Source organism: Callorhinchus milii, unplaced genomic scaffold, assembly GCF_018977255.1.
Source record: "Callorhinchus milii isolate IMCB2004 unplaced genomic scaffold, IMCB_Cmil_1.0 Scaffold29, whole genome shotgun sequence".
Taxonomy (NCBI): domain Eukaryota; kingdom Metazoa; phylum Chordata; class Chondrichthyes; order Chimaeriformes; family Callorhinchidae; genus Callorhinchus; species Callorhinchus milii.
This window is the reverse complement of record NW_024704770.1, coordinates 391,683-414,959: the sequence shown is the minus strand read 5'-3', so window position 1 is coordinate 414,959 and position 23,277 is coordinate 391,683. Positions and strand designations below refer to the sequence as shown.

Here is a 23,277-nt window from a genome sequence, read left to right as displayed (position 1 = left end):
CTGAGGGTTGGGGGCTGGGAGCTGGGCTAGGGGATGGGTGCTGGGGCTGGGGGCTAGGGGTTTGGGCTGTGGTTGGGGGTTAGGTGTCGAGCAGCTTCACTGTGTCCAGTCTAGCTGTAGCAATGGCCGGGCTGTTATTCCTGGCCACCGCTTTATTCCCCATCGTTTAAAATAACATGATGTCACGTTCCTGCAGCAAAGTTTCATTGAACGTTTCGCAATTTCGCAAACAATAATAATTTTTTTAAAAATCCACCTCCTCCGCACAGGGCAGTGGCAGCAAATGGGATTGAGGTTCCTCTGGTCAGCAAATTCCTCTTGATCTGCTCTGTCCATTCTCGTGCGACCAGTTCAGTGATTTAAAAGCAGCAGCAGCAGGAGAGCGAGACCTTGCGTCCGCTTAAAATCCAATCATGTCACAGCCATTGCCCTAGTAATTACCCCCCACCCCCCCTCCCGCTCCCCCCAAACCTAAACCACTCGGCTGGTCTGTGGGCTCTGACATCGTCTCTAGCGTTTACACCTCAGTTTATGAACACGGTGTCCTCATAGGTTGTTGTCCTGAGAGGGAGGTAGAGAGGGAGAGAGGGAGTGAAGTAGAGGGGAGGGAGGGAGGGAGGGGGAAGAGGGGGAGTGAGGGAGAAAAAGAAAGAGGGAGGGAAAGAGAAGATGGATTAGAGACTGCAGCATGATCTCAGCTCACATCAACTCCAAGTAACTCCAAATTAACTCCAGAAAAACATAAGCAACAGAACACCTTCCTGACTGACAGCCTGAGGTCACGCACAGTGACCTGCTCTGGCGATTGCTAACGGGACGATTTCCCCCGGAATAAAAATCATCAGAATCCTTGCGTTTGGTGCATCTTTCACGTCGGTGGGGGGTGGGTTTGGGGAGAGGGGGACATCTCAAAGCGCTTCACTGGATTTTGCCAGCAGGCCATCGGTGCGGGGGATTAGGAGAGAAATTCCCTTCTCTTTGAGTAGTACCCCTCCGCCTTTCTCTCTCTCTCCCTTTTGACACGTGAGGTGCTCGATAAATATTAACTAACGGTCTGTAAACACGGCCTAGAAAATGATCTCTTGGACAATGTCTATGGTCACCTCCCTCCCCGGGGCTTGCTCACTGTACATGCCAGTGTCCGTGCCACGCTAACACGTTACCCTGGGGGAGAGGTCTCCGTGTAGAGGACAAGTCGTTGCCGTTTACCTGTTGCAGCAGCAGAAAAGGGAGCACATGGAGCTCTCCACTTCGCGGAACTTGCCCGAACCCGGGGCGTCTTTGCACTCGGCGATGAACTCGTGCAGCTCTGTCGGGTGCAGCCCGCTGATCCCATGATGCTGGGGGAGCAACACACAGCGGTCACATTTCCTGCTCGGCCATTTATTATTAATAATGAGAATAACAATGCTTCCATTTGACACAGCGCCTGATCGCGTCACTGAGACGTCTCAAAGTGCCTCAAGGATACACAATAAAGTGAACCGACTGTTACACTCTGTGGGCGAATAATATAATAATCCTTACGTTTGAGATGTCCTCCCGACGTGAAGCAGAATAGTAATCCTTGCGCTTCACACAGCGCCTTTCATGTCGGGCGCACGTCTCAAAGGGCTTCACAGGATTTACTGCAAAGTGGAATAAACTGGGTGTTTTGTGGGTGAAACGCGGCAATTTGCTCACAGCAACATCCAGCTAACACCCATGAAGGGAACGGCCAATTTTATTTGGGTGGATTGTCGGCCAGGACACCAGGAGAGAGAAACTCCCTTCTTTTTGTATAAATATATATATATATATATATATATAAGGCTCTATAAAAAATGTCAATATTATTATAATAATCCTTCCATTTGATATAGCGCCTTATCATGTCGCTCAGAAGTTTCAAAGCGCTTCACAGGATACACTGTAAAGTGTGGTGACTGTGTATTTTGTGGGTGATTATTATGATGCGCTTTTCTCCGCCACCTCTGCCCCGGTTCCTCCTGATCGTACATACCTTTATGGCTTCGTAGGAGCCGGTGATGAGGGCGATGAAGAGGCTGAGGACCATGTAGATGAAGAGGCTGATGAAGGTGTAGAGGTAGAGCTGGCTGAACAGCCAGACCAGAGTGCTCTTCTGCCGCATCTCAGCAAATGTCACAAACATGTCGTCTCCATTGATCAGGGAGAACAGGCACTCGGAGACCGTGGAGAGGCTGCGGAACTGTGGAAGAGCACATTACATACCATTAACAATTATAACCCTTACATGGTTACAGCACCTTTCATGTCAGAAGAACCTCCAAAAGCGCTACACAGGATTTACTGTACTGTAAAGCACATGTTTTTGTGGGCTATTGTGGCAGTGAATTTTGTGCACAGCAACATCCCACAGACGTGAATTAATTGACCAATTTTACTTGGGGATTGTTGGGTCAGTCTGTGGGCAGCAACCTGATGATCATTTTAGTTTCCCTCACAAAAGAAAAACGGCCTGAATCCAGGTCAGCAGGTTGGGCAGGAGGCACTTCACCCTGGTACGTTCTTACGCTGCACTAAGGCGAAAAGTCCACAGCTGTTTTGCAACATCCGCCACAAAATACCATCTCCTCTGCACACACCTTGTTGTGGTAGGGTCCCAGCACAATCCAGCCGCAGAAACAGTAGCCAAGGTAGATAACTGCTGCACAGCAGCAAAACCGAATCACGTTGGGGAACGCGGCTCGGAGCGTCACTATGAGGATCTAGGGAGAAAATAAGGGTCAGTGAGTCAATAGCTACAGGGCATCAACAACAAATGACATTTACACAGCATCTTTCAGGCTGGATAGTCAGGGAACTGGACCCAAGCTGGGGATTGGGATTACGAGGGGTGGAGGGCAGGGAGGGTAGGAGTAGGATGGTGAATGAAGGCGCGGTCGAAGAGGAGGGTCTTGAGACGTGCCTTGAAGGAGGGAAGGGATGGGGTGAGGCGAAGGGACTGTTTGTGTTTAAAGACAGCTAACAAACAAGCAACTGAGGTGGTCAGGAGACATTTTCTCACACACAGAGTTGGTACGATATGGAAGGATCTGTCAAAAAGAGGCAAAGGGGGGTTAGAAAGAGGTTAAGGGAATCAACTCCAGGGGTATGGAGGGAGGGGGAAAAGGGCAGGTAAATGGGACTGAAATATCGCTCTTTAATACAGTCAGCATAGAAACGATGGGCCAAATGGCCTTCTTCTGTGCTGTAGATCTCTATACTTTTACTCAGTGCAGTTTTCAAATAACAGGATGTTTAACCCCTACTGAGCAGGAGCAGGTGGACGTTTCATGTGAAGGACGGCTGTGCTCCCCCCGGCACTGTACTGGAGCATCAGTCTCGACTGACGATGCAAGTTCAAAGTCCCGAAAAAGCCAAGCTGATGCCAAGTGACACCAAATTAATACAATGGCACTTACATTGTATTTCTGGAAGAAACTCAGATAGCGAATGACACCGACCCACACCAGCAGGGTGGAGGTGCCCAGGAGGATACTGCACACGTCGTACGAAGCAAAATTCTGAAAGTAGAAGAAGACGACGCCTAAATAATCTTTCAGTGCAAGCGGAGTCCCATAGCGTGTTGGTTAGAGCACTCGCCTCGCAAGCATGAGGACCTGGGTTTGATTCCCGGGCCGGGCGAAACCTTAGGCAAGTTTACTTACTCCATACGCCTCTGCCTACCCAGCAGTAAGTCGGGACCTGGTTTCGAGATCACTTTCCGGGGGTAATAATTGTCTCAAAAAAAAAAAAAGTGGTCACTCCATCCACAACTGTTTGTGAGACACTGCTGTGCGAAATTGGCTGCAGTTTTTCACCCACGAAAGAGACAGTCAATCCAGTTTGCAGTATATTCTGTGAAGCGCTTTGAGCCATCTCCCCCGCACCCGATGGTCCCCTCCTTTTCAACATCTATATGCTCCATCTTGGTGACATCAATCTGAAGACACGGGGTCAACTTCCACACGTATGCCAATGACACCCAACTGCACCTCTCCACCCCCAACCTCGACTCCAGGACCCACTGCTGTCCTGACAGAATGTCTGTCAGACATCAAGTACTGGATGAGAGCGAACTTTCTCCAGTTGAACGTCAACAAGACCGAAGCTTTCCTGCTCCCATCAGCGCCTCCTCACCTCGGTCACTGAGAGCATCACTCTCACACCCCATGGAGCCACTACAGAACATCTGCATCCTGTTCGACCCTCAACTGTCCTTCAGCTCCCACAGCCATGCCATAAATCGCTTGGTCTTTCCCCACCTCCGCAACCCCCCCCCCCCCGCACACTCCCCCCCCCGCCCCCCCCGCACACTCCCCACCCCCACCCCAAAGACACAGACACACACAGAGCTGGATGAAGAGCCATTCCGTGAATCCCATCCCTAGGGCCTTCTGACCTTTGCCTCAATGCCAATCTTCATGATGGTGCCCAGGAAGGTGAGGATGTCGCTGATGATCAGGAGGATGTACCAACCGTTCAGGAACTCCATGCGCACGGCCCAGGGCAGCTCACGGCCATAACGCAGCCAGTAGAACTTCACAAACTCCTGGGAACAAAAACAGTCCGAGGGGAGGTCACAATCCCCTGCACCAAAGGATCCACTTTTTGCAGGACGTTTCTGCACAGCGCTGTCTGCCCCCCATATACATCGCGTGTCTTTACTCCCAGTGTTGAGTACCAGCCTGGCTCAATTAGCAGCACTCTCGCAAACCGAGTCAGAAGGTTATGGGTGCAAGTCCACCCACACCTGGACATTAAACTCGTACAGACTCCAGGCTGATGCTCCAATGCAGCGCTGGAGTGAGAAGGGAGCTTCTCCCCCGCTCCGGGTGTCTTGGCCAACAATCCTCCAGATAAAACTGGCCACTCAATTCACGTGGCTATTTGTGGGACATCGCAGTCAGCGCCTGCAAATTTGTTGCTGCTTTTGCCAACAAAAAGCATTTTACAGTAAAGCGCTTTGAGACATCCGTGACATGAAAGGTGCTGCACCGCCAAATGCAAGAATTATTATTGTGGTCATTATTATTTTAGCTACTCGCTGAAGACGATTAGTAGACGGGGCACTGGAAACTGGTAAGTATGTGAAGCCAGCTCGTCCTGGCCCGGAGGTGGATGTATCACACTTCTGTACAACAACAACAACAACGTGACAGTGTGGGTCACTGAGCCTGGAGGAAAGGCAGTGAGCAGGTGGCCATAGGCTCTGTCTTACAGATTTTAAGGTCGGATTTGAAGACGGGTAAAGGCAGAGCCAGGGAGGCCGGCCCAACACTCGCAAGAGCTATAAGCCAAACCTCGCAATAAGCTGTGGGGTGTGTGCGGGAGGGTGAGAGGAGTTATAATGGGAAAGTCCTGCATGGAATCATTTGCACTGCAGACAGGTGCCCCACTGACCTACTGCCAAGCTGGCCATCGGGAGGATGTGTGCACGGAAAGCCGGAAGGGAAACAGTACTCACTTTCTGCAGCATCACCCCTCGGATGATGGAGCGTGCACACAAAATAAAGGAGAGCGCACAAAACCCGAGCACAAAGATGTCAAAGATCAGCAGCTTATAATCGTTGGGACCTGTGGGGCAAAGGAGATGTGCGTGTCAGTCTGGCTCAGTCGCTAGCACTCTCGCCTCAGAGTCAGAGGGTTGGACCTCATACGGTCCAGGCTAACACTCCAGTGCAGTGCTTGGGGAGCGCTGCATTGTTGGAGGTGACGTCCTTCACATAAGATGTTACACTGAGCTCGGGGTCTGGGCTTGTTCAGGTAGACATTAAACGTTACTTGAAGAGTGAAGGGAGTTTCTTTCTACCACATTCACCCACAGGCACAAAGCAAAACACTGTGCGCAGGTGTCTGGTGGCAGCGCATGCTGGAGACAGTGGATCGCAGTGTTTGTGCATCCTGGAGACAGTGGATCTGTGCACAACTTGCTGCTGTGTTGCACCCACAAAAAAGTACAGCATATTCTGTGAAGCGCTTTGAGACATATCAAAGGTGTGATAAGGCGCTATATCAAATGCAAGGATTATTATTATTTACAGTGTATCCTGTCAAGTGCTTTAGGACGCTCTGCCAACATGAAATAAATGTACAACAAATGTAAGTATTATTTAATTATAATTAATAAAAAAAATTAAAACACTGAAAGGCAATGCAACGTTCTGACTAGGAGGCAAGATTGCTACTGACTGAGCCAGGCTGACAATCAAAACAACCTCTGTTCAAATTGATTAGCCCTGACCTTAATAATAATAATAATTACATCCGAAGCAGCGCCTTTCATGTCAGGAGGACGTCTCAAAGTGCTCAAAGTCGGTAGCTCTTGCCTCCTGGTCAGAATGTTGCATTGCCCTTCATTGGCTTAATTGGGTATATTTTTGCTGTGTGGTTGCTCACCATAGCCGAGCACACTGTGATCCATGCACTCCTTAATGACCACGTCGTTGTCCAGGGAGACCTTGATGCGGCCGCTGTGTGCTTTGTTGTCGAACAGGATCTGCAATGGAAGTTCAAGCATTTTAGCGAGACATTTTGGATGAGAGCCATTAAATAGGAGACCCAACGATTACCTCTGTGTCCTTTTAACTCCATGCAGACCCGTCCACTCTGCGGGCCTGCTCCATGTTGCCCTCACCATCCCGAGTTGCCTCACCATCGGTGGTCACCTTCAGCCTCTTTGTCCCCATCTTTTGGACTCCATTCCAGTCTCTTCGCCTAGCCCCCCTCCCTTTCCTCCTTCAAGACCCATCTCAAGACCTCCTCTTCGACCGCACATACGATCACCATCCTCCCTGCCCTCCACCCCTCCTGATCCCAACCCCCCGCTTGGATCCAAATCGTTGACTAGCCAGCGCCTTGGGATGTCCTCTTGACATGAAAGGCGCTACACAAATGTAATTTGTTGTTGTTACCACCCACATCTCTCCAAACATTCACCTAGCTTTGGATGTGTTTCGGTGTCAGTCTGGCTCAGTTGGTAGCACTCTTGCCTCACTCGCCTCTTGGCCAAGAATCCTACAGTCAATATAGTCACTGCATTTCAGTGTTTATTGTGAAGCGTTTTGAGATATTCTCCTCACATGAGCTGATCAGATGTAATTATTTTTATAAGGTCAGGGAAAACCAATTTGAACAGAAATTCTCTGTTTGATTGTCAGACTATCTTAGTTAGTGGTGGACTCAAGTCCCATGTCAGATATTTGACAGTCCAGGATGTGGCTGTAATACAGTGTTCGGGGAATGCTGTGCTGTCAGATGTGCTGTCCTTCAGATAGGAAGTAAAATTGACGTCTATGCCTATTCAGGTAGGCATTAAAGATCCCACAGCACCACTAGAAAAAAGGGAATTCCTTCTTTTTTTTTATCCGAGGGATTGTTGGCCAGGATTCTGGCCAAGAATCCCCCAGATAAAAAAAAAAATTGGTCATTCACTCCATGGCTGTTTGTGGGACATTTGCTGAGCGTAAATTGGCTGTCAGATTCGCCTCGGAAATAAATAGTGCTCGTCTTTGATATAGCACTTCTCAGTTAAAAGGCAGCTTGAGGCTGTGATGGGGTGGGGGGAAGGCAACCGTAGGGTGGATGTTCTGCAAGGATGAAATCGGATGAGCCAAAATGGCCTTCTTCATCCAAACCGATCTTGTGGGAGGACGTGATAAACAGTCATTAGAGTTTACTGAAATACTCTGGGAAGCGCTTTGAGATGTTTCGACGCGTTAAGGCCCTGTATCAAATGCAGGGATTAATATGGTATCACAGAAAACTCAGCACAGACAACTGAACTCTTTCATCTGAACAGCATGGCACAATTAGCACACAGATTCTTCACATACCTAGCAATTTACTAATGTTTAACGCGGGGTTCATCACTGACACAAACTTTTTGTGTCTTGTAAGAAAAATTACTGAATTTCCTGTTTTGTGAATCTCCGAGTCTCGAAATCCAGCTTCCAAAGTCAGGCCTGACTGAGGAATTTTGCAAACATCTGCACGACATTACATTTTGAGGAGATGGTCTTAAGGTTAAGACATTTTGTAAAACAGAAGTTTCTCTCAGGGCCCTGGCCGGTCAATCCCACAAATAAAAATTGGTGACTCAATCTACGTCTGTTTGTGGGACACTACTGAGAGCAAATTGTGCTGCCACGATTCACCCACAAAATAGTTACTACATTTTACAGTATAACTCGTGAGGTTTCAACGTCGTGATAAGGTGCTGTATCAAATGCAAGGATTTTTATAATACGAGTCCAATTCACAGTTTGAACCCACAACCTTCTAACTAAAAGGCGAGCGTGCTATGGACTGTGCCAGGCTGACACTGTGGGTGAGATCAGATGGACTGATTTTGTGGGTGAGATCAGATGGGCTCATCCAAACTGATCTTGTGATCAAATCTGGGTGACCAGGAAAGGGATTAATTGCATACATCGGAAAAAAACGACTTACTTGAATCTTAAACGTGTAGCAGTCTGGAATTTCGTGGTTGATGATCGTCTGGATGTTGATCGCTTTCAGTTTAAACCTTATGGAAACGTTTATAAGCCTAGGGCACAGAAAAGAAAATTGCAGCTATTTTACTAACACCACAAACAACCTACAGCACTTATATAGCGTCGTTCACGCAGGGGTAGCGTCCCATAGTGTGTGACAGTGGCGGAGCACGACACCGCACTGGTGGGAGGCGACCGCAGGCACGGTCGAATAGGAAGGTCTTCAGGCGCGACTGGAAGATGGGGAAGGAAGGGGCCAGGCGTTCCATCGTTTCAGAGCGTGGTGGCTGAAAGCGTGGCCACCAATGGTGGAACAGAGGGCACAGGCGACATGCAGAAGACTGGAGCCAGTGGGTTGTGGGGTACGCAGGTCAGCGAGATAGGGAGGTGCATGCAAGGGCATGCAAGGAAACAGCAGCATGCTAGTACTTAAGATTACTCCTCATCATCGCTGTGAGCAAAACTGCTCACCCCAACCCTGAGTCATGGTTCTGAATTTTTTCTCGTCAGAAGCATGCGGAAACTCATCACCATGCCCAGAGACAGAGCTCCACACGTGTATGTCACCTACACATGGAAATCTCCCCTTGTCTGGAATGGAATGCACACTCTTCTCTTCCTGGAGGGTTCCCCCAGTTTAGGTGCAGATTGGTGAGAGCCAAGATTTTGGGGTGGGGGGGGGGGGAAACAGACCCCAGAGTTTGTATTGAGGGCAACTGCTGTAGTTTAACCACTAAATTAAAATAAAACCAGTGCCGTGCACAAAATACAAACTAAAAAGACAGGTTAATAATAATAACTGCGTTAACAACTCTACACATCGCCATCACAGGCAAACAGCAGGAGCCCACTGAGCGACAATCAGAAAACACTAGGAAGCTTTTACTTGTAGAATTTCAGTGTGAAGTTCCTGTACATTCGGACCTCCGTGGGGTGAGTGAGCGTGCTGGGACTCACTCCAATGCACTCTGCAAGAGAAAGGACAATTAACTGTCGGCATCTGATAAACCCAAGAGAATCAATACACGACAGTCTACCTTTACCCAGTGCCAGGGAGAAGGCTGAGCTGAGCATTGAATGGACAGCTTGCTCTGAGAGCCAGTGTATAACCCACAGGCTACGTCTGTGCTGTGTTTTTTTTACAATAGCGCCTTTCGTATTGAAGCACTGCTTTTTCCAACCTCCGTCACGTTGCTCGCCTCCGTCTGCATCTCACAACCAACGCACCTGAAACCCTCGCCCACACCTTCGTCACTTCCCGACTGGACAGTTCCAATGTCCTCCTCCGCTGGTCTTCCCAGCTCCACACAAATTCAATTAATTCAGAACTTTACCGCCCGGAAACTCATCCCCACAAACTTCCGTACCCCTGTCACACCAGTCCTGGCCAGGCTCCACTGGCTCCCAATTATCGAACAGATCAATTTCAAGATCCTCTCACTCGTTTTCAGAATCCTTCATGCCCTGCACCTCCCTACCTCTCTGATTTGCTTACCCCCTCACACCACCACCCACTGCCTCCGCTCAGTCTCCTGTTTGTGCCTCGTCCCTCCGCTCCACCATCAGTAGCCATGCTTTCAGCCACTATGCCACAAAACTCTGAAACTCTCTCCCTCCCCCCTCCCTTCCCACCTTAAAATCCCAGCCTAAAGACCTTCCTTTTTTTTTTTGATCGTGCTTATGGTCACCTCCCTCCTCCCTCTCCCCCTGGATCAGCATCAGACTCCACCATTTTCAAGGATGCTAGGATGCCACCTTGCGTGAACGGCGCTATATAAATGCAAGTTGCTGTTGATGACAGTCTCAAAAGTAGTTTGCACTGCTGACCCGAACTAGAAGGGTGGGGAGCTGAAGAGAGGGGGTGGGAAAGCTCAGAGAAGGGAGTTTCTCTGGTTGACAGATAAAATTGGGTATTGACTTAATGGCTGTTTGTTGTGCACTTTTGTGGGCAAATTGGCTGCCACTTTCCCCTACAAATTCCCTTTGCAGTCTATACTCTTTATAAAAAAGTCTTTATACACTCTACGGTAAATCCCGTGAAGCACTTTTGAGATATTTCAACGTTGTGATAAAGCGCTGCATCCAATGCAAGAATCATTAATTATCACCACCGCAAGAATGATGAGGGCATCATTTCCAAACCCATTGGAATGGAAAACAGGGACACACCACGCTTACCTAATCCTGGAGAGTATTAAGCTCAGATGGTTCAGATGGCACCGTCTTTTGGGGTTCCTCAGGGCTCTGTCCTCAGTCTCCTCCTCTTCAACCTGTACATGCTCCCTCTTGGTGACATCATCCGCAGACATGGGGTCAACTTCCACATGTAAGCGGATGACACCCAACTCTATCTCTCTGCCTCCACCCTCAACCCCAGGACCATTGATGTCCTGACAGACTGCCTGTCAAACATCAAGTCCTGGATGAGAGCCAACTTTCTACAGTTGAACGTCAGCAAGACTTGAGGCCCTGATTAGGTTGCACCAGTGCCTCAGGCACTAGCAGCATCAGCATCAAAGGATGCACACTCCACCTCACTAAGCCAGTCAGGAACCTAGGCGTTTTGTTCGATCCTGAACCGTCTTTTCTCCCCCACATCCGTGCCATGACCTGCACTATCAACCCCCACCTCCGCAACACTGCCCAACTCCGCCACTGCCTCACCCCCTCGGCCGCCAAAACTCTCATACATGCCTTCATCACAACCAGGCTCGACTATGCCAATGCCTTGTTTGGCGGCCTTCCCAACTCTTCCGTCCACAAGCTGCAGATCATCCAGAACTCTGCAGCTTGTGCCCTCTCCTGCACCAGGCTCTGTGACCCCATTACATCCACCCTCGCCTGGCTCCCCATCCCTCAGCGGATGCAGTTTAAAATTTGCACCTTATCTTCAAGGCCCTCCATGGCCTTGACCCTCCTACCTCTTGGACCTGCTAACCCTTATCAACTTGTCCGTTCCCTCTGCTCAGCAGGCTCCGGCCTGCTCCACCATCGGCGTTCGGGCCTTCAGCCTCTCTGCCCCCACCCTCTGAAACTCTATCCCATATTCCTTTCGCCTCACCCTCTTCCTTGCCATCTTCAAGGCACGCCTCAAGACCCTCCTCTTTGACCATGCCTTTAGCTACCCTCTTACTCTCTCTACCCTCAACCTTCCCTGATTCCAAACACCCCCACCCCACCCCCCGGTTCAGGACCTAATCCCTGACTGCCCAGTGCCTTGGGACGTCCTCCCGACGTGAAAGGCGCTCTACAAATATAATTTTGTATTGTACGTGCAGGTTGGCAAGAGCCATGGCTTGGAGGACTAAAGAGTGTGCATCAGTTAAGAGTTTAACCAGNAAAAAACTAGCTTGCCATTGAAGGTACTGTTTGCTGAGCTTCCCACTGCTCGTCCAACTATGACCACCCTACCCTTTACGGCTTTGGGTTCCAGGGTTAACAGGGGGTGAGTGGGAAGAATCCTTGCCCTCAGCGATCGGGAGTCAGGGCTCAGTGACGACAGAATCAAGGTCCCCTGTGCAATGCGTTTGAAGTGACTTGCAACGTAGAACCCTATATTTGTGAACAAAACAGCCAAGCTGCTTGAAAGCTGACAAACTATTAATCACAGTCTTCAAAACCTGTACCTGTCTGTACCAGTGGGTTGATGTTGAAGGTGTCGTTGGCGGGATTAATCTGCCCCTTCTTGTAAAACTGCTGGCAGAGCTCGAGAGCAGTGTGATTCTCATTTTCGATCACGTAGGCATAGGTCCCTAGAGTCATGTTCTGAAGGGCCAGGAACTGGGAGGAGACAAAGTGGATTAGTTACAGAGCGTTTTATTTCCCTGCACCAACGAATGCACAAGCGAGTGGTTTAGAGACACCAGTCCTCCACCTCCCCCATCCCACTGTTACAGGTTGGCCACAATGGGTACCTAACCAGGTTTACCACTACTAAATGATATTCAATACACCTAAATGCAAAGCACTCCACATAGCAAGGAGTTACAGGAGGCCCATGTAATTGATGAATATAGAACTAGCCAAGGAGGAAGCTAAAGACCATGAAATAGAGGGGTATGGGGGAGGGATTAGGATGAGTTGAAGGTCCATTTAGAGTAGAAACGCCAGCATTGAACAGTTGGGCCGAGTGACCTATTTCGGTGCTGTACAGTCTATGCAATTCTTCAAGGGAAAAGCCTCCTTTGCATTGTTAATTGTTCCAATTTCATAAATAGGCCAATTACACAGCAAGGCTGTGTTGAAAGCACTGACAATATCACCACATCCACCTACTCAAACCACCAGAGGCCACTTAACAGACTAACAGCTTCAAGTCTACAATAACAAGAAGATCATCTCAATATGATCCCTCGCGCTGGTTCAACTTCCGTAACAAATACTGGCCAGGTGTGATCCAGAAGTACTAACTCCCCATCGGCAAAGTGTGTAACGCAAACCTGTGACGTATTAATTAATGGATCGGTCAAACCGTTGCCCTATTGATAACCAATTACACCCCCCACAAACTCACCCAGCCGACTCCTTAACAACGGTTGAACCCAACTGCTGGTTAATGAGATACAAGCTTTGTGCCTAACCACTGAGACTGCGGTGATGGATTTGGGGGGGAAAACATACTGGTGTCTGGATGTCACAGGGTGTAAGTTTTATTTCACTAACACTTCACAGAAAAACTCTGCAAAGCTCTTTGCGGCTTTTCAACCAAATAAAGCGCTATGTGAAATGCAAGATTTATTATTATGACACATTTGACTCAAATTCATCAGTCATTATGCAAGTCAAATGTCTGTGGTCTACCCACAACGACTTCCAGGCCTAGTTGCCTAGTACATATAGTGATAATAATCCTTGCATTTGATATATTGCCTTATCACGCCTTTGCCACGCTTCACAGAATATACTGTAAAGTGAATTGACTATTTTGTGGAAGAAGCGCAGCAGTCAATGGCGCCCAGCAGCGTCCCACAAACATGGATTGAGTGACAAAATCATTATTTTTTTTTGGAAGAGATTATTACCCTCGGAAAAACGATCCGCCAATCGACTAACAACCGAGCTCCTACTTACTGTTAGGTAAACCGAGGCGTGTGGAGGACGGAAACTTGCCCAACATTTTGCCTGGCCGGGAATTGAACCCAAGTCTTTCGCTTGCGAGGCGCGTGCTTTAACCACTGAGGTATGCAAATGATTCCAAGTGTGATTTGCGACAGATACAGGGCGTCACTGGTGCTCTTGAACAGCAACCTACAGAAACAGTACCATTAAACGACAGGGAAGCGGACTTGGTTGAAAAGCAGCTCTGAGGCTCAGTAAAACCTTGGGAAAGAGGAAGGAGACTTTGCACAAATAGTCTTCAATATCATTTTCTGCAGTACTTCTCCATTCTTGAGTCTGACTCTCTCCCTCCTCCACCTCTTTCAAAGTCTGGCTCAAGAACTATCTCTTTGACCTCGCTTTCGGTCACCTTTCCCCTCTCCCCACCCTAACCCCCTCAGCTCCCACCCGCAGGTCAGATGCCCAACCAGGGCTGTTAGATGTCTAGGGACATCCACCGGACACAATATAAATGTAAATCTGGATTGTGTCCCAGGAACAAAGAGCAAATTGCTCACACCATTTAAAAAAGTGGCACTTCACATAAAACATTTGAGAAAAGCGATGTTTCTGATCAAAACTAACAATTCTTGATATGGTACCTAGAATGTCAAACCCTTATAGGAGTTTCTGTAAGGTATAATGACTGTAGCTATAAGTGAACCAGGCAGCCAATTTGCACAGTAATGTCTCACAAAGAGCCAAGAAGTGAGTGACCAATTTTAATTGGGGGGGATTATTGGCCAGGACACCCGGAGAGAGAAACTCCCTTCTCTTTCTAAATTAATGCCACAGGATCTTCAACATCCACCTGAACAGGCCACCGAGACCTCAGTTTAATTTTTCATCTGAAGGATGGCACCTCTGTACTTCCCTCTCCAACAGCACCATATTGGAATATCAGCTTAAACAATGTGAGTTTAAGGTCAAGATAATAATAAAGCGCTATATCAAATGCAAGGATTATTATTATTATTATTATTATTAAGATGTCCAGCTTGAACCCATAATCTTCCTGACTCAGAAGCTAGAGCGCCACCAACAGAACCAGGCTGACACCTGGAGGACTGTTGTACAAAGCTACTAACCTGCTCAATGATGTAGAAGAGAGAGCTGTAAACATCGTCCTGTGTATACACAGCATGCGTTTCATCTGATCCGTCTGCGTAATCCTTCAGAAAGAGATGCTTGAAGGTTTGAGTGTTTTCTTCTGCAAAATTGACCACCATCTGGTTACTCAACCCAAACAGAATCAACTGAGAACACAAACGCAGAAGAAACATTAAAGGAAGAACTCGCATTTTTACAGCATCTCAAGACATCAAGAGCTTTACTGCCAAGTATACTGACTGTACGACAGCAATTTCCCAGACAGAGCTATTTTGATCAGCCAAGTGTCTGACTCATGTGGAAACCCATCACCATGGGTTTCCACATGAGTCAAAACATCCAAACTTTCCTGCTGCTTGTCCAGCGAGGACTACCCTACCATAGGGGCTCTGGCTTGCAGGGTTAATAGTATCTGAGCGTTGAGGAATCTCCCCCCACACCCCTCTCAGTGTCTGCCCTCCCAAGTCCTGTCGATGTGCCAGGCCAATCGGACTGTCATCAATCAGCAAGGGAAAGAGACATTTTATTTTACCTGTTGACGAGGACACCAGGAGACACTCCCCGATTTTCCAATAGTGCATTGGAAATTTTAATTCCATCTGATGAAGGCAGACTCGTTTTTTAATGCCTCGCCCGAAGGACGGTGCCTCTGACAATGCAGTGTTTCCCCCAACACTGCCCTGGAGTGTCAGCTTGGACTGTAAGCTCAAAATTCTGATATGGCGGCTTGAACTCTCAAGCTTCTGACCCAGAGGTGAGGGTCTTGCTAGCTGAGCCAGCGCGATACAGGACACCAACACAAAACCTGTTGGGATTCCTACATTTTTATGTCTTTGGTACAACTGTCTGCACTGTGCCGAATCCACAGTGCAAGGAACTTCAAACACTGAGCGTGACAGAACGGTTTCAGACCTGGAGCGGGTACATGTCACCCTGTTACAACATGAGGCTTCTCGTCACCAGTCGTGCTGTGGGATCTATAAAGTCTGAAAGGGTGGTGGGAGCAGACTCGATAACAGCTATTAAGAGAGAAGTGGATAGATATCTGGGGAGGACAAATATGCAAGGCTATGGGGAGAAAGCAGGGGAATGGGATTAATTTGGACGGTGCTTTCAAGAGTCGGCACGGGCACGATGGGCCAAATGGCCTCCTTCTGCACTGAATAATTCTATGATTCTAAATACACCTGAACCTCCAGACATGTCACCCGAGAGTCGAATAAATACAAATTAAGCCTCTGCTTAACTGAGCTTCAGACAACAACAAATTACATTTCTATAGCGCCTATTTACCCCGACCCACCCCTCACACTGCCTGCTCACCCCACCCCCCCACACTGCCTCCTCACCCCACCCCCCACACTGCCTGCTCACCCCACCCCCCACACTGCCTGCTCACCCCACCCCCCCACACTGCCTGCTCACCCCCCCCACACTGCCTGCTCACCCCACCCCCCACACTGCCTGCTCACCCCCCCCCCACACTGCTACTCACCCCACCCCCCACTGCCTGCTCACCCCACCCCCCACACTGCCTGCTCACCCCCCAACCACACTGCCTGCTCACCCCCCAACCACACTGCCTGCTCACCCCCCCCCACACTGCCTACTCACCCCCCCCCCGCCCCCCCCCCCCACACTGCCTACTCACCCCACCCCCCACTGCCTGCTCACCCCCCCCCCCAACACTGCCTGCTCCCCCGCTCCTCCCCCCACCAACTGCCTGATCACCCCCGCGGACTGCCTGCTCACCCACCCCCCCAGCCTGGTGCGCTCAGTGCAGTTTAATCCTCACCAGTCGTGGAATCAACAACAAGAACAAATCACATTTGTATAGCGCCTTTCACATCGGGGGGGATCCCAAAGTGCTGGATTAATTAGATCACCTGGGCTGTGACGGCGATGAGTTTGATCATTTGCACAACCAGCTTGTAGGGCTTCCTGCTCTTGGCTCGGTACTTGTCACAGGGACTCATGAAGAAATACTTCAGTTTCCTCCTCAACTCCTCCTCCTGCAGGTCCAAGCTGCTCGAGGCAGGAGTCGCTGGGTCTGTGTCACACTGGGAACCATAACTGTTCACCGAAGTCAGCAGCTTCTGTCTTTCTGAGGGGAGAGCGAGAGAGAGAAGAATCAGAACTCCCACTTTCTGAAGAAAAATGATTTCTTTATTAATAATGCTTGCATTTCATAAGATCGACGCAGTCTCAAAGCTCTTCAGAGCCTCTAGAAAGCATAGTCCTGTAGCTCAGTGGTTAGAGCACTCGCTTTGCAAGTGAGAGACCTGAGTTCATTTCCAGGCACAGGGCGAAACCTTGGGCAAGTTTCCTTACTCCACACGCCTAATAATAATCCCAAAACAAAAACAATAATAAATTGGTCATTTTCAATCTACGACTGTTTGTGGGACATTGCTGTGCGCAATTGGCTGCCGCGTTCGCCCACAAATATACAGTCAATTCACTTTACAGTCTATTCTGTGAAGCGCTTTGGGACGTCCTCCCGACGTGAAAAGCGCTATATCAAATGCAAGGATTATTATTATTATTATTATTATAGTGACTGTGGACTTTTGTGGGCGAACGCAATGGCTAATTTGCGCATAGCGATGCCCACAAACAGCTGTAAAACGGATGACTTAAACATTTTTTTTAAATCGAGGGGAGGGGGATTGTTGGCCAGAAATCAGAAGAGAAAAACTCTCTTCTCCAGAGGGTGGGGGCAAAGTGTCAGAAGGCCTGCCCGCCAATAGTGGGGCGAGCGAGGCAGGGGACGTGAAGCAGGCTGGAGCCCGCTGAGCGGAGGGAGTGAGCAGGATGGTAGGGGGTTAGGAGGTCGCAGAGGTAGGGCGGAGAAAGACCATGGAGGGCTTTGAAGGTGAGGACCAGGATCTTGAACTGTATCCTCTGTGTGATGGGGAGCATCACCTTCACATAACCGTCATCCTCACCTCACCCTCACCTCCCCCACCCTCTCCCTCACCTCCCCCTACATCATCCTCAGCTCCCCTCACCTCCCCCACGTCCTCACCTCCCCCTACATCACCGTCACCCCACATCACCCTCACCTCCCCTCATCCTCACCTCCCCATCACCCCCACCTCCCCTCATCCTCACCTCCCCGTCACCCCCACCTCCCCTCATCCACACCTCCCCATCACCCTCACCTCCCCCACCCTCTCCCTCACCTCCCCTACATCATCCTCAGCTCCCCTCACCTCCCCACCCTCCCCCTCGTCTTCACCTCCCCCTACATCACCGTCACCCCACATCACCCTCACCTCCCCTCATCCTCACCTCCCCATCACCCTCACCTCCCCTCATCCACACCACCCTCAGCTCCCCTACCCCACCCTTACCTCCCCTCACCTCGCTCCACCCTTACCTCCCCTCACCTCGCTCCACCCTTACCTCCCCTCACCTCCCCTCACTCCACCCTCAGCTCCCCTCCCCACACCACCTTTACCTCCCCTCCCCACACCACCTTTACCTCCCCTCACCCCACCCTCGGCTCCCCTCACCCCACCCTCGGCTCCCCTCACCCCACCCTCGGCTCCCCTCACCTCACCCTCGGCTCCCCTCACCCCACCCTCGGCTCCCCTCACCCCACCCTCGGCTCCCCTCACCTCACCCTCGGCTCCCCTCACTCCACCCTCGGCTCCCCTCACCCCACCCTCGGCTCCCTCACCCACCCTCGGCTCCCCTCACCCCACCCTCGGCTCCCCTCACCCCACCCTCGGCTCCCCTCACCCCACCCTCGGCTCCCCTCACCCCACCCTCGGCTCCCCTCACCCCACCCTCGGCTCCCCTCACCCCACCCTCGGCTCCCCGAGGGGAAGGGTACTGAGGGAGGTCCCAAATCGGCGCTGACTCAGCAGAGAGGCTGTTTTGAAATGAGACAAAGCCCCAATTTCAAAACCACAACTCAGCAAACCCTGATTCCACTGTCACAGTGTTTTACTCTGTACGGCCACACTGCGCTGTTGTTTTCATCCTCGCACTTCCCCCACCTTCACCTTGGAGCAATTCTTCAACCATTCCTACGGTCTACTCCCCTCTCTTCCCAGCTCAGCATCAAACGACACCACTGTTAAGTGCCCCAAGACATTACTTGAAAGAAACAATGGGTTTATTCTTCTGGTGCAACATAGTGCGCACTTCCTCTCTGAGATAGCTGGACTGCATGTAACATGCAGCTGCTTTCTTATACAAGAGCCTCCACAAAACTAATAGGCATTGCATGCTTTTTCCAAAAAACAAGAATGCACTCTCTTTCTCATCGCAAACCCAGAGAGACATTAAAAAACTGGTCACGACATCCCAATTACTGCGCTGTTTGGCAGTTAAATATCCCCCCGCGTGGTTCTGATCAGCTTTGTTGTGGACACGGTCTGACGCCTTTAAATAAGAAAAATAATTTGGTCACTCAATCCGCGACTGTTTGTGGGGACGCTGCTGAGCGCAGTTGGCCGCCGAGTTTCACCCACAAGTATACAATCAATTCATTTTACAGTATAATCTGTGAAGCGCTTTGAGACGTCTTGAAGACTTGAAAGCGCTATATCAAATGCGAGGATTATTATTATTATGTTTTTAATACTGCATTGGACAGACACAGCACATTGCTTCTCTCTTCCAACACTTGATGTGAAGGACGTACGAGCTGCTCCTCGTGCAGATTTAGGCAGACGTGCGTTTACTTTGTTTTTGCTGAGGCCCATTGATTCAGTTTTTACTTCCCATTTAACAATGGAGCACAGCCTACCTCAGTCGGTAACACTTCTGCAACAAGAGTCAGAAAGACGTGGGTTAAAAGTGACTTTGAACTCACAGTCTTGGCTGAAACTCCAGTACGGCGCTGGGAGCCGGGGTCAGAAGTGACTTCCGGCTGCTCAGCTGGATATAAAATTCAAAAAGAGATAATAATAATCCTTGCTTTTGATGGCGCTTTCTCACGTCTCAAAGCGCTTCACAGAATATACTGTAAATTTAATTGACTATATTTTGTGGAAGAAACGCAGTGGCCAATTGCGCACAGCAGTGTCCCACAAACGTGGATTGAGCGACAAAATCATGATTTGTTGTTGGAAGAGATTACTATAATAATTATTATTATTATTATTACTACCCCCAGAAAAGCGATCCGCCAATCAACTAACAACCGGGTTCCTATTTACTGCTAGGTAACCAGAGGCGTGTGGAGGAAGGAAACTTAGCCAACGTTTCGTCCTGCCCGGGAATCAAACCCAGGGCCTCTCGCTTGCGAGGTGAGTGCTCTAACCACTAAGCTACAGGACTCCACAGATGGGACATTCTCCCAGTATCCAGGCCAACAATCCCCCAATAAAACTGGCCATTCACTTCATGGCAGTTTGTGGGATCCTCCTGTGCCCAAATATCTGCTGAACTTGCCTAAAACAAAAAAGAGACCACCTCCCAACATAAAAGGCTCTACGTCAACTGCAAAGACTTATTATTTTCTTATATTCTCTCCTCATCTAAATTCACCCTAAAAATTCACCCAATTAATATTTTCATCCTACCTATCCCCACTCTCTGGAATCCCCTCCATTCGCCTTGCCCAAACGCATGCCAACCGCACGCACCAGGGTTTCAGCTGCATTTCGGGTAAGACACAGTCGGAGGCGGGCAACGTAGCGGAGGTGGAAGAAGGCTATCCTGGTCAGGGAGCAGATGTGGGGGAGGAAGGACAGCTGGGGGTCAAACCGAACATCTAGATTGCGCACTGGTTCGGTGAGTACGATGGGAGAGCCCAGGGAGGTTGAGGAGCCAAGAAGTATGGCTTCGGTCTTGTCTACATTCAGCTACAGGAAGTTTACACTCATCCAGGCCCTGATGTCTGCCAGACAAGCTGATCGAACATCGGTGGACCTGGAGTTATAATAATAATCCTTACATTTGATACAGCGCTTTTCACGTCTTCTAGACGTCTCAAAGCGCTTCACAGAATATACTGTAAAGTGAATTGACTGTATATTTGTGGGCAAACGCGGCAGCCAATTGCGCACAGCAATGTCCCACAAACAGCCGGGGACTGAAAATGACCAATTTGTTATTGTTTTGGTTTTGGAGGATTATTATTAGGCTCTGTGTGGAATAAGGAAACTTGCTAAAGGTTTCGCCCTCTGCCTGGAATTGAACCCGGGTGTCTCGCTTGTAAGGCCAGTGCTCTAAGCCCTGAGCTACAGGACTCCACAGGAGTTGGTACTGGAGGAGGCAAAGTAGATTTGTGTGTCATCCGCATACATGTAGAAGTTTACCCCGTGTCTGCGGATGAGATCACCCAGAGGGAACATAGATAAGGAACACAACAGGACCAAGGATGGAGCCCTGGGGAACCCTGCAGGTGACCGAGCGGGGGCGGGAGGAGAAACCATTTGCCGAGATGAAATTGAGGTGGCTGGTTAAGTAGGACTCGAACCATGTGAGTGTGGTCCTACTAAGGTGGATGAGGGAGGAGAGGTGGTGGAGGAGGATGGCGTGGTTGACTGCGTCGAATGCAGTAGAGATCCAGGAGGACAAGGAGGCATAGGGCATCCTGGTCACAGATAGAGAGGACATCGTTTGCGACTTTGACAAGCGCCGTCTCTGTCACAGCCATGGAGAGAGCGAGCGATTTTATCTGGGGACGGTTAACCAGGACACTGGGAGAGAGAAACTCCCTTCTCTTTTCCGACAGCTCCGCGGGATCTTTCACATTGATCTTTAACTGTAATTCCGCGGCGCTCTTGGAAAAGAGAAGGGACTTTCTCTCTCCCGGTGTCCTGGCCGACAATCCTCCAGATAGAATTAGCCACTAACTCCACGACAATATGTGGGACACTGCTGTGCCCAATCGGATGCTGTGTTTCCCCCACAAAACACAGTTACTACATTTTACAGTATATCCAGCACCTTGGGATGTCCTCCCGAAGTGAAAAGCGCTATACAAATATAATTTTATACTGTATATCCTGTGAAGCGTTTTGAGACGTCTCAATGACAAAAGGGGCTATACCACACGCAGGGATTATTATTATTAACTATAACTTTGTAGTATTATTATAACAGCCAGTTGTTGGTTGATAATAATAAACAATAATAATAATCCTGGAATTTGCTAGAGCGCCTCATCACGTCACCGAGACGTACTACGCAAACTCCCTGCGTGTCGGCCTTCCCAACTCCTCCCTCCACCGGCTGCAGATAATCCAGAACTAACTCTGCAGCCCATGTCCTCTCCCGCACCAAACTCCGGGACCCCCATCTCCCCCACTCCATTGGCTCCCTGTCCTTCAGAGGATCCAGTTCACGATCCTGGTCCTCACCTACAAAGCCCTCCATGGCCTCGCCCCCACCCCACCTCTGCCACCTCCTAACCCCCTACCAACCCGCCCGTTCCCTCCGCTCAGCGGCTCCGGCTGCCCCACCATTGGCGGGAGAGCCTTCAGCCACTCTGCTCCCAACCTCTGGAATTCCATCCCCCAGTCACTCCGCCTCCCCCCCTCCTCAGTCTCCTTCCAGACCCTCCTCTTCCACCATCGGCCACCCACCCCCCCTTCCCCTCGCCCCCTGACCCGAGCTCGAGTCTGAAATGTTGTCACTGTGCAGCGCCTTGGGATGTCCTCCTGACGTGAAAGGCGCTATACACATGTAATCTTCTTGTTGTTGTTGTTGTCTCAAAAAGCTTCACAAACTATATGAGGGGCCGCGACGAGCCATCACCTGAGGGCCAGCGACTACCTGAGCCCCCGAGGGGCAGCGAGACCTCGAGAGGGGCAGCGAGACCCCGAGAGGGGCAGCGAGTGTCCGTGAGGGGCAGCGAGACCCCGAGAGGGGCAGCGAGACCTCCGAGAGGGGCAGCGAGACCCCGAGAGGGGCAGCGAGTATCCGTGAGGGGCAGCGAGACCCCGAGAGGGGCAGCGAGTGTCCGTGAGGGGCAGCGAGACCCCGAGAGGGGCAGCGAGACCTCGAGAGGGGCAGCGAGACCGAGAGGGGCAGCGAGAGGGGCAGCGAGTGTCCGAGAGGGGCAGCGAGACCACGTGAGGGGCAGCGAGTGTCCGTGAGGGGCAGCGAGACCACGTGAGGGGCAGCGAGTGTCCGTGAGGGGCAGCGAGTGTCCGAGAGGGGCAGCGAGTGTCCGAGAGGGGCAGCGAGTGTCCGTGAGGGGCAGCGAGTGTCCGAGAAGGGGCAGCGAGTGTCCGAGAGGGGCAGCGAGACCCCGAGAGGGGCAGCGAGTGTCCGTGAGGGGCAGAGAGTGTCCGTGAGGGGCAGTGACCAGGTACCTGAGGCCTGGCTGAGGGCCATGGTGTCCCGGGGCTCGAGCGAACAGCCTCTCCTCACCGCCGGTCGGTCGGTCGGTCCTCGCGCAGCCGCTCTCCCGCCGGCGGTCACAGCGCCGTCACGTGCCGCGCGGGGCGGGGCGAGGAGGAGGAGTCCGGACCAGCAGCCGTCACGTGCCGCGGGCTGACCAATCCCGGACCTCGCAGGCCGCTCCCGTCACGTGCTGCCCCAGCCCTGCCTCCCACCCCGTGACGCCAACCGCATCACATGACCCTCGCGGCCGGGCTGTCAC

At 50.5% G+C, this 23,277-nt stretch overlaps 1 protein-coding gene across 2 annotated transcripts; it reads right to left on the bottom strand.

Moving 5' to 3' along the window:
• Positions 1-46: 46 nt before the first annotated feature.
• mcoln1a (mucolipin TRP cation channel 1a) lies at positions 47-23,098 on the bottom strand. 2 transcript variants are annotated; one of them, XM_042344689.1, is made up of 14 exons: positions 22,988-23,098; positions 16,592-16,809; positions 14,684-14,851; positions 12,125-12,278; positions 9,385-9,466; positions 8,455-8,551; positions 6,403-6,502; positions 5,471-5,580; positions 4,406-4,555; positions 3,426-3,527; positions 2,607-2,729; positions 2,003-2,209; positions 1,210-1,340; positions 47-561 (listed from the first exon to the last, which is right to left on the bottom strand). In XM_042344689.1, exons 1-14 carry the CDS (start codon positions 23,007-23,009, stop codon positions 525-527), a joined length of 1,701 nt encoding a protein of 566 aa, XP_042200623.1. In that variant the 5' UTR covers positions 23,010-23,098; the 3' UTR covers positions 47-524. The 2 variants fall into 2 exon arrangements, with proteins under 2 accessions (XP_042200623.1, XP_042200624.1); XM_042344690.1 differs by lacking the exon at positions 22,988-23,098 and adding an exon at positions 18,719-19,088.
• Positions 23,099-23,277: the final 179 nt, after the last annotated feature.